The sequence below is a fragment of the Eutrigla gurnardus genome (assembly GCF_963514095.1).
Source record: "Eutrigla gurnardus genome assembly, chromosome: 15".
NCBI classification, from domain to species: domain Eukaryota; kingdom Metazoa; phylum Chordata; class Actinopteri; order Perciformes; family Triglidae; genus Eutrigla; species Eutrigla gurnardus.
The window spans coordinates 6,795,133-6,806,807 of NC_139938.1; the positions used below are offsets into that span (position 1 = coordinate 6,795,133).

An 11,675-nucleotide genomic window follows, 5' to 3' on the forward strand; every position below is an offset into this window, starting at 1 on the left:
TCAAATGTATTCTCCCAGTGCAGCCTTCGTTGAGTCACTCTGGATAGTATTCTGGCTAAATACCAACATATAGGTTACATGCAGCCTAAATAACATCAAACAATAAACATTTCAGTCTGGGTTATTGTGAACAAAACCCGTTAAACCAGGCCTCCGTGGTCAAATGGTACTTGGCTGTAAGAGTTTCTGAGGACCACTACATGAGGAGCGTCTTGGTGGTTGTAACACACACTCTGGTCGCCAGGGGGCGGTGTCGCTTCCACACGACCCTCCGCGGGGACGCTCTTCTACCGGAAGACGTGTCTCTTTGGTCAAAGCAACATGGTTTCACCCTGTAGGTGAACGTGAATGTAAACAAGCGGCTCGCCCCTGAAACCGTCCCCTCCTCCGGAGTTAAAGCCGCGCCGGTTCTCGATGTCTCTGCGGGTCTGCGCTCGGCTCCTCGGGGACTCCGCCGTCCTCTCCAGGCTGCTGCTCGGTCCCGCCCGGCACGGAGGGCCGTCGGCATGGCTCCTCACAGCGGGTCAGTCTCGAACAAGCTGCGGCTTTATTTCTATTTCACGCGACATATGACAGATATATAAGGAGGAGCAAAGTATGGGACACATGAAGAAGCTGCTCCCTCAACACTGACGTTTTTAAGACGACATAAAACAGGACAGGTGGAATAAATGACAGATATGACACGCGAGGTGTACACACGTGACTCCCCTACATGTCCAAGATATACGAGTGTGTCAGACTTTTCACTCAACATGCCTCTTCCTTAGTTTGGGTGTTTGAGCCTCACTGCGCATGTCCGTGTCTGTGCACAGTTTGACATTCATCCGCCAGAAGAGGGACGTTTCTCTGCGCAGCTTGAACCCCAGTTTAAGGCTCCTTTAGTGTTACCCCGAGGATGGACTTTCATCCAGCAGTCAGGGTCTACTTTTCTATCAAGGAGAATGAGTATATAGGAGTAGTAGTACTATAAGGCACTGCTAATGAGGTAATCAGGCAGAGTGTTTTTATGTCTTAAATATGTCTGAGAGGATGTTTACAGATTTGGCAGGCTCACATGGAGGGCAAATTGGGTTCAGGTTTTTTTTTTTTTAATGGATAAAACTGTTGAAATAGCTTGAAGACAGTCCAAACCTCAGTGATATGTAACCTTTATGTACTTTACAATTATATAAACTAAGGGGAAAGTAGCAAATCATCACATTTATAAGTCAAACAGCAAATGTTTGACATTTTTTCTTGATAATTGACTTAAACAACCGATGAGTTACCAACATTTCAGCCGACCGATTGCTCGACCAGCCAACGCTGGGCGAAGGGTTCACCTGGACAGGTTGCCAGACTATCAGGGCTGGCACATACAGACAGACAACCATTCACACTCACATATGATTTAGAGTCTCCAATTATTATAACCAATCATTTCAGGGTCTTTACCAGACGGGTCATTTTTGTGTAAAACGTTTTACACTAAAGCTTCTGTGGTTCCCAAAGGACGAATTGATCTGCAGTCACTCCAACACTCAGTTGAGATGAGAGAGTTGTGTGATTAATTTCATGAATGGGTTTGTGATGAGGACTGAATGCATTATTATACTGCGTCATGCTAACGTCCAAGTAAGGCCGATTAATCAGATACCCAGCAGCCCCGCTGGCAGCAGAGTGACAGAGATGTTGGTGTCTTTACAGGAAACGCCGCCTGCAGCCGAGGACGGAGGAACGGATTTATCTGCACTCCTGCTCGTTCTATTACATCAGAGGCATTTCTCAACAGACTGATGAAAGACAAAGCAGCCGAGGCAGACGGCAGTCTTTATCGCCTTCCAGCCTCGGTTCCCCCGGACAGCGGTAATCAGACCGCTGCCTCAGAGATTTACATCCCTAAACCCATCTGATCAAATCCTGCCGACGTCATCCTGCCAACAATCTCATCTTCTCGTTGTTTTTAAACTGCCGCTGACGCATTTATCTTATTGTCTGTCTCATGACTCATTTGTTTGTGATTTTCAGGTGAACAATTATCTTTGCTACTGAAACATCCAGATCAACCTGAGAACTCGAAGGTTTTGAAAGTGGCCATAATAGGTGCCCCGAATGCTGGGAAGTCCACATTGTCCAATCAGCTCCTTGGCAGAAAGGTCTTTGTCTTAAGTGTCCTTTTTGTTCAAACCTGCATACTGTAATGTTTCTGGAGGAAGGAAGTGGTGGTCACTTTGTAAAGCCAGTGATTATTTATTAAAGGTGTTTGCCGTGTCCAAGAAAGTGCACACTACGCGGTCCCGAGCCCGGGGCGTCCTGACGGAGGAAGATACACAGATAGTAAGTGTGTTCTCATGGCTCTTCTCTTATTATTATTATTATTATTGATATTATTATTATTGAGCCATTCAAAAATCAAACGTTAACACACATGTGTATTTTCTTTGTAGATTTTACTGGACACTCCAGGCCTCACCACTGCATCAAAGGTCAAAAGGTGCCTTGCTTTTTGTTTTATATCTTCTTTTCCCTGCAGTTTGACGTCTTCATGCAGTATTGTTCTACGATGCACTATATGAACGGACCCTCTGTTTCCACAGACACCAGCTGGAGAAGACTTTGCTCGTGGATCCCTGGAACACTGTGAAAGAGGCCGACCTAGGTATGATCTAAATTCACATCTGAGCCTTTTATTAGGTCCACTTGTGGAACGTTAATGGGGAAATATGGTGTTTTAAAGCTAATGAGGAAAGTGTGTCCCTTCCCAGTGGTAGTCCTGGTGGACGTGGCGGACAGATGGATGTGCAGCAGGCTGGACTACGAGGTGCTGAAATGCCTGGCCCAGCACCCTGACGTCCCAGCAGTCCTGGTGCTCAATAAGGTATTTTTCCCTATCCAATGCTACTGAAGATGTAAATCTTAATAAACAGCTCATGGATATATTGTTTGCAGAAGGCTAAGTAATCTGAAACATCTGTTCATCTGGGAGCTTTCAGCAAACTTTGCTCAAACAGGATTGAAGCGTGTGTTCGTTGGGGACTGTTTTCAGGTGCAGATTAATGAATGTGGTGCTCTGGTGAGTATTTACAGCAGCAGGACGGTGTGTGTGAAATGAGACTACAGGGCCCATGGTCACGGTAATGAAAGGGATGTGTCATCTGGTCCAATGCTGTGGCGCATCGATGTGTTTTACAGTGTTGGAGCTATGTGGCGATTAAGCTATATCAGGCTTTGGGAACATATGCAGTATTTGTTAAGATACAGTGGTTTTGGTGTTATCGTGAGATCTGTTGATAGTAAGAAAAACATCTAAATCCCTGCACTGAGGAGTCTTACAGATGTCTTCACCGATGCTCCTCTGTCTGCTTCAGGTGGACCTGGTTAAGGCTAAGGACAGGCTGCTGGATATGACAGCAGAGTTGACGTGTGGAATGGTGAACGGACGCAGAATGCGAGTCAGGCCGGTGATCAAGCCTCCGTGGGCTGAAAAGAGGCCGGAGAGGGATTCAGAGGAACCGCTCGATGAGGACATGGCAGGGCCCGATGGCAGCGCCGAGCCGAACTCTGCTCTCAGCAAAGAGCAGCTGAAGGAGCTGAAGAGCAAACAGGGCTGGCCTCACTTCAAGGACGTCTTCATGCTCTCCTCTGTGGACAGAGAGGACGTGGAGACGCTGAAGGTACACACTAGCTAGCAGGGAAACTGAGCCGGTATCATCAGTCATTATATGTCTATAATAAAATATAAATGAGCCCTACAGAAACTAGCAAAGCTAGGACAGAAACCCAACACTAAACTAAAATGACCTTTTTTCACATGCAATTAAAAAACCTCAGTACATTTAACCCATATTTTAAGCCAAGTATGTGTTAGTTTTACAGGAAAGCTTTAGTTGAGTGAGAGATCTGTAGCTTTTTTTCATTTAATTCAATGCTAATAATGCTTTGATCCTGTCGTCATAGAAATACTTCATGGTTGCTGCCAGGCCCGGACCGTGGCTGTACCACAGTGAGGTCCTGACGGACCAGAGTCCAGAGGAAGTCTGCACCAACATTGTCAGAGAGAAGCTTCTGGAGTACCTGCCTCAGGAAGTGCCCTATCTAATGACACAGGTCTGTAAGCCACGTGTGATGATAACTCACTGCCTTTCTTCCTTTGTTGAAACCTAAATGTTTCTGTTTCAGTCTGTTGAACTCTGGCAAGAAGGGGAAAATGGTGAGCTCGATATTTCTGTGAAGCTTTTTGCCAAGAAAGACACTCACATGGTAAGTGCTCACTGATTTTTTTATTTATTTTTTTTTTTTTTTAGATATGCGTCTCGTAAAAGCGTCTGTGCTGCCTTTTTACTTAGTGTGAAGCTCTGACTCGTCTTTAAACATCCTGTTTGTTTTGTAATGTTTGTTCCATTTTATTTCTAATGTATTTGAAACCCTGTTTTTGGCCATGAAATATCACTGATTCAGGATCAGTCCCGTAACTGGAGGAAGTGAAATGTTTCCGTCCACCTGTAGCTTCTCTGATGGCTTCTGATATTTATTTAGCGTCCCCCCCCCCGTACCTCCACACTCCCTTTTCCTTGTGTTTTCTACTTGTAAATATTTGAGCACCCTTTCTAAACCATACATATTTGATGGCAAAGAATATTTAATGCTACATCTGTGGTGCTGAAATGTTTCAAGGCCAGTGACCTCCGAGACGACCGACTCAGACCAGTCTTTAGCTTTTACATTCAATGCAGGAATGTAGATCCTGCAGAACCAACAGGGATGGGGATCTCCGGATCTCCTCTGGTTTATGAATAGTTCCTGGTCTGAAGCCGTCCTGTCCAGTTTCCTTTGACTAAATCTAAACTGACATACTTCTTTATTTTGAGAGCTAAACGCAATAGTTTAGATGGAAAACAAGCCTCACAAAAAGCCCCAGTGAGGGGCGAAAAGAGTTTATATGTAGTTAAATTAATTATTAATAATCGAGAATGCACAACGGAATAAGCATCTTATTTAAAACGTCAGATTTTTGTTATTTATTTTGGCAGAATACAGTTAAGAAATATTTCACAGAGGTATTTTGAGTTTATGTAAACCTGCACAACTCAAATACACCGAATAACGCAGATGGTCCCGTCTATTCACTGGTGCCCGGTGTTGCTGTATTCCCACAGAGGATGGTGATAGGCACAGCCGGACAGATGGTGGCGCGTATCGCCCGAGAGGCGGGTGAGGACCTGAGCCGCGTCTTCCTGAGGGAAGTGAAGCTGAAGCTCTCCGTCAAGCTGAGGAAGTGAGGAGGACGGAAGGACTTTAATGGTGGAGACGTGGAAACGGATCCTGCTGGATTTGAGACTGTATTTTTCAGACCTGACGAGTCGAACAAAGGATGAGATGTCATCATTAGTCAGATGTGGAGCTGCGAGCACAGACCCAGACCTCCTGCTGAGATGGACCTCTTTGAAGGGAAAAAAAAAAAAGTTTACTCCAAATGTTGACTTGTGCAACCTCTGTCTTCGTGCATCAGCAGCATCCGAGAAGACATTATTAAAGATTTTCATGTTGAGATGTAACTTATAAGAGGCTGTTATTATAATATTTTATTATTATAAACTGAGGGGTGCCCCGACTTTGAAGAAACCTGACACATCAGAGAAGTGGAGAAAGTGTGTCTATTAAAAGCAGCGTACACAAGCTGTAAAATAGGATCCTTGGCATTTATTTAGCAACGATATATTTTAGGCAACAAACATGACACAGACTCTCATCAAATGGATGTTTTGACACAAGTTTGACAGTGTGTTCATGGCTGAGCAGGTTTGGCGAGCTGTGAAAAGGCCGATGGTTTATCTTTGGCTCTCAGAGCTTTTTACTTGGCGGGCGCCTCGCGCCTAGCGGGACCTGCACAGTCATGTTCACTCAAATGTCCCTGATGCACCATCCACCCCTGTTCCCTCCACTCCCACATCACTTTAGCCCTCTCCGATGCCTTTGAAGTGTGGCCATCCATCCCTGCGACTATCACTTTTTGTTCCGCTGCTTTCTTCCCCTTTTTCCTCCCCCCTCCCCCCCTCTGCTTTTTTGGCTCTTATAAAGCCGGCTCGGCCCCCGAGGGCGGAATTGTCTCCCTAATGGATGGCAAAATGGAGCACTAACCTGATGCTAAAATGGGTCAGATAATGGTGATTGGATTCATTCCTGCTGCCTGTGAGTTAACCCGACAGTTACTCTATCCGGGGCATCTTGATGAATAACCAGCTAGTGGCCTGAAGCGAGGGCGACAGGAGGGAGGGAGAGGCCTTGGATGTCTCACAGACGCTGTGTCAGCCCCTCGAGCTCTCCCCGCTCTCTGCAACGCCTGCTTCCCAGTGATTAGATAGGCCCGTTGCGCGGCAGAGATCACCACTCAGACAAGCCAACTGCTGCTTGAAAAATATTATAGCCGACGTACGTCAGCCAGCACATTAAAGTAATCCTCATAGATGTGATTAGAATGCTGATTTAGACTCATACCAAAATAATGAGGCACTCGCTTGTTTGGGGGGCCATAAGCTTTATTTCACATTCATCCACAAGTACGTCTCAGATATCGTATATAACACATCAATCACCAGCTCTCCATCCTCCCGGTATCGATGACAGTGAGCGAGGGCCATATAACCCTTACCATTGCTGAAACTCAGTAATGGTAACGGTTTGACGGCCCTCCTCCGCAGCGTGCGCGGCCCATCACAGTCGGTTAGGCGTGAGTGTGAGCTGATAGTGCCGGCGGGGGAATGAAACCCTGGATAGTACATCATCTATACTGTAGTGTCTCTTTAATAAACTTACAGTATAAGATGATATCCTGTCCGGGGCACAAGACATGACAGATGGCAGCCAGTGCCGTGTCTGTTATCTGCAAGACAAGATAGTGATGTTTAGGTGAAGGTCAACCAAGGAAAATGTGCATTATAGGGTTAAGATGCTTTTCTTAAAAACATTTAAATGACAGTCAGAAGAAAACCCCCTTTTTATAGATAAGTAAAATTGATATGCAACGAAATACACCTCTCTGTCAGCTGCTGCAGAGCCAGGAAGCTCCACGAGGCCTCGGCTCCGTATGACACACTCACCTCTTTGCGTGCAGAGTTCACGGACGCCTGCAGCTCCTAACTGCTCTGGCTGCTGGGCTCCGGCACTTAAAGGCCCCCGGCTCATTAGCATACTGTGATGACATCTGGGATGGACCAGGCAGCGCGCGGTGAACTCCTTCTTATCTGGTCCTAACCTGATTGCCTCTGGTCCGATGATTGCCCACACCCTTATTACACCCGGCTGGACATGCAGACACATTACAAACGAGTCCCACTTTAAATGTTCACTGCATGTACCCTGTAATCTAAAATATGAAAAGAAGCATGGACCTACGCTCACGGAACTCTTTTGACTTCTTTCATTCCTGCGTTGATGTCATAGGAAGCCTTCATTTATCTCTTTTAATCATTTATAATGTGAGTTGATTTTTATACATGAATCAGTTTGATTAAGAGCAGCACCATAAACGCTGTCCTTAGAAGCTGAATATTCTCCACGTCCAAACCACTTTACACAATTTACTCGTGAGTTTTGACCTTCTGTTGGTCAAACACCTCGTCTCGTTAAAAGCGCCCAGCGGTGAGCCAGAACAGAGTTCCTTCATCACCTATTAAAAAGCATGGGAGCTTTATCTGCTAATGTGGTAATACATCTTAAGTCCTCTGAATCTCACGGCCCTTTGGATTTATGCGTGATGGTTCCATGGATTGGGATTTAATGCTGCGATATGTCAGCTGATGTCATGTTAGCTGACTTATTAAACCCCCTTTTTCATGCGGCTCAGCTAGAATCCGGGATATGGCGAGCGGCTGAGATCTGTTTTTTATTAGATGTGTCACACGAACGCCGCGCGTCAAAATTCACAGCATCAAATTCACGGCATCAATTTATGCCCGGACGGAGATAACGGTGTAGTTTGTCTTTAATCGCTGACAGCTTGTCCCTTAAATAACAGAGAGAAAATAAGTCTTCTTGGGAGACGTTGCTCCCTCACCTTCTGCTAGAAACTCTGGATTTGCTGCAGAAACTGGTGGCGTTCAAATTAAAGAGGTCAGAGTCATATAGTGCAGAATGTACACAAGAATACACAATAGAACCTCCTCTTGTGATACAGTGACTTAAGCAACACTGCTGAATGTCCCATCCTCAACACCCGGTCATTACCAGAGACATATTTACAGTACGCCGTCTTCAGCCGGCGCTACACCGCCGCTTTAAGGTCAAGTTCATTCATCACAGTGAGTGTGAGGGAGAGGCTCCGTCATTCTTCATATCTGACCCCAATAATTCAATTCGGCAACTTCGTCTTCTCGTGCAGGGTCAGGAGTTAGGTGGGACACGGCAGTTACCATGGCAACCCCCCCGGTCAGGGCGTGGGAGCCGGTGCTGTGGACTCAGATAAAGGTGGAGGTGGGACTATCTGGGTGGGTTGGTTTCCCTCCAGCTCCTTATCTGCGCGGCAATGCAACACTTTTTTACCCGCGCGTTCCCATTTGTGTTCACAGATAAGAGTTTTATTCTTCAACACATGTAGAGACACAAGGAGGGAGGACGCAACAGGACGGTTATATTGGGGGGGGGGGACTTGTTGGGGGTGTTTGATTAAACTGTTTGCAGTGAAGGGGAGGAACGCGTTCTCTTAAATGTATCTTAAACCACAAGCAAATGTAAGTGTTGATGCTATTACATCATGCAGTGTCCTACCCCCCCCCATAGTTTCTCTACCACCTGTTCCTAGCTGTGTCCTCCCTCCCTCATCGCTGGCTCACATCAGGGCAAAATACAACACTGGAAAGAAGTTTTTATATAAGCAGACTAATTAAGAGTTAAGAAAGGAAAAAATGGAAAGAGATTATTAAAGAGTTTGGTTTTGATCATCGGCAACATAAGTGACTTATAAAAAAACAACAAAAAAAACTGAGCGATCATTTCAGTTTTTCTTCCCTATTTGAGCCTTTTGTGTTCATCTGTCTGATATGAGGTTCATGTTTCCTTTTCAGAAGTATGAAACGTTGGACCTGGAGAAATGAGAGCTGCATCATTTTATTTCATGTTTTAGATAAGAGGCTTCAAACAGAGCTGTACATGAGTTAATGTCTCAACCAGTGTGTCGAATTACTTCCTATATTTCTTCTTTATTGACACTTATGAATGAAAGTGTATCAAACCACATCAAGTACATTTAGACAAAGAGCAGTGGTGGAATATATCTAGTACATACCGGTATGTACTTTTACCCAATCCTTGATAATTCACATTTTATGCTACTTTCTATTTCTCCTCCATTATCTTTCAGAGACAAATTATGAACATTTTACTCCACTACATTTATCTGACAACTATAATTAGTAGTTTTCATTAAAAAATAATCTCATAAACTACAAGCCATTGTTACAAGTTAAACCTGTGTGTTTTCATCTCTTCTAAAGCGTAAAGAGTGCGTCTGTACTGGCCAAAGTGTCTCAGGGACGTAAGCTGAGCAAAGATCATGGAGTCCAAAAATAAACTGGAGGATCATGTCTCTATTTGGATCCATTAATGCTTTGTGAGCTTGATTAACCCAAAAGAAATGCAATTTAATAAAGCCAACCCCATGAATAGCAGGTTTAACTGGGACGGGACGAGCTCTCAGACGGTTAGAGACACAGTGAGGTTTCCAGAGACACGTATAATTACACATTCATCGACAGGAAAATAAAGTTAAATAATTGTTGGTTGGTCAGAAAAAGACTTGAAATGCAACAGTGAGATCAAAGCACAGAATTAGTTTATTTAGGAGTTCCTGACTCAAGTAGGTTCCAGTTACTTCAGATTTGATTGTCAGAAAATACTAGTAATTAGCAGCGAGAAAAAAAAACACACATTTAAATAACTGCTATACTTGTGATCAGTTATGTGAATCCATGTGTTATTACTCACGGTAGTATCTGTGTCAGTGAGGTGACTGCCCTCTACAGGGCGATGATGAAGCGTCCGGGGGTCACGATGTACAGACGTGTCCTCCGTCAGCTGACAGCTAATGCCTTGAAGACACGCCGACTCCAGATAACAAAAAGACCCCACGTCAAAGCCATTTTCTTTATTTAAACCCACTGCATTAATCAGCATTCCTGTGAAGGTGCCAGTGTTCGCCAGCCAGCTCGTTTTCAACCACAGTCCTTCTTTGGCAAGAAGCACTCCGACTAATGAAGTGACAGATTAAGAAATACAAACAGTAAGCTGCCAAGACGACAACAATAGCAACAAAGTCAGCCTGCTGGAGCGCAGGACGCAACATTAATAACATGTCAACCACTATGAGGATATGCAGCATGGAAGGCAATATGAAGCAGCAGAGCACAAAACTATTAATAACCACGTTTTGCTCCCGTTAGATTAATTTAACCAACCAGACAGCAGCCTGCTGATAGAAATACTTGAAGGTATTAATGTTACTCATACTCATTCAATATGGATAGCATCATGAGGATGTTTTCACCACTTCGTCTTCGACCTTTGACCTCTGATAACGTCTTATTGGAGGACACATCGGCTCGCGCTGACCCGATCCCGCTTTGCATCTCCGCCCCCAGATTTATTTTGCGTGAACAACAATATCTTCCCCGTTGAATGTTCTGTAACAGACAGACAGCGAGGCCAACAGGAAGTGGTATAACATTTATTATAAGGGGGGCACACAACAACATGGAGACGTGCTTGAAATGCCATGCTCAAACAAGTTTTTCAAAAAAGGCCAGTGTAACATGAGAAGCCACAAGATAAATCCACAATATCACTTTAATAGAGGTTACAGAATATTCCCGGGACAGATGAGGACAGGAGTTAAGGCGTAGGTCAGTATAGTGTTTGGTCTTTAACCATGTTCTTCCCCAAAATGCCACTTGGAGAAGCAGAAAGTCGTCTCCATTGTCGTTAGACAATGCAAATCAGGAAATAGGATTCTTTCTGGCACCCAAAATTATGTCCAAAAGAATGAATGGAAACACTTCAAGAGGTCCAGATTCTAGACGAAGAGCGGTTAAATGCTACATTTATATTCATCATCTAACTATATATATATATGTATATATGTTCCTTTGTACATTTGCAGCACAGAATGTAAAGTACATAAAACAGAAAAGGCAGAAAGACAAAACTCACAGCTGAACATTTTATATGTATAATCTTTGTTTTACAGTGAATTCATGACAGAACACCCCATTCTCCTCCCAAGTGTATAATCATTAGTCAACAAACTGCACGTTTGAGCATGAATGAACTCTTCCTTATTTAACAAAGGCACTGTGTACAAAAACAAAATCGACTTTTCTAAATAAAAAGGAGCATAAAAAACGCCATTTTATTTAGATTCTAAAATCTGGAAACAACCACTTATAGGTGATTCATCTCGGATATGTAAAGAATGTCACGGGAGTTTCCACTTTTAAACGGATAGACAATTCTTCCAATGTTCCATTTCTCACCTTAAATGTGTTCAGAAACTACATTTGGTGGGTCATTTTGCATTTCCAGGTCAGCCAGTGTTTTTCTGGCCTTATGATAACCCGACCTGTCAATCATCTATCGCACGGCAGATTTAGAAACGACGTTTGTCTCCATCTCGCTCAGCCGTGGCGCTGACGGAGCACACTGAA

At 44.2% G+C, this 11,675-nt stretch overlaps 1 protein-coding gene across 1 annotated transcript; it reads left to right on the plus strand.

The window, feature by feature from the left end:
* Nucleotides 1–277: 277 nt before the first annotated feature.
* On the plus strand, nt 278–5,537 carry eral1 (Era-like 12S mitochondrial rRNA chaperone 1). The gene is made up of 11 exons (XM_084029607.1): nt 278–523; nt 1,690–1,848; nt 2,011–2,138; nt 2,242–2,319; nt 2,430–2,476; nt 2,580–2,641; nt 2,748–2,860; nt 3,351–3,656; nt 3,940–4,089; nt 4,162–4,242; nt 5,139–5,537. Exons 1-11 carry the CDS (start codon nt 415–417, stop codon nt 5,259–5,261), a joined length of 1,356 nt encoding a protein of 451 aa, XP_083885733.1. The 5' UTR covers nt 278–414; the 3' UTR covers nt 5,262–5,537.
* Nucleotides 5,538–11,675: the final 6,138 nt, after the last annotated feature.

Excerpts from the sequence above, each read along its gene's own strand:
- eral1 (XM_084029607.1), top strand. The coding sequence starts at position 415 with ATGTCTCTGCGGGTCTGCGCTCGGCTCCTCGGGGACTCCGCCGTCCTC. Across the intron at positions 1,849-2,010 it reads CTCGGTTCCCCCGGACAGCG|GTGAACAATTATCTTTGCTA; the intron begins GTAATCAGACCG and ends TGTGATTTTCAG. Across the intron at positions 4,243-5,138 it reads CCAAGAAAGACACTCACATG|AGGATGGTGATAGGCACAGC; the intron begins GTAAGTGCTCAC and ends GTATTCCCACAG.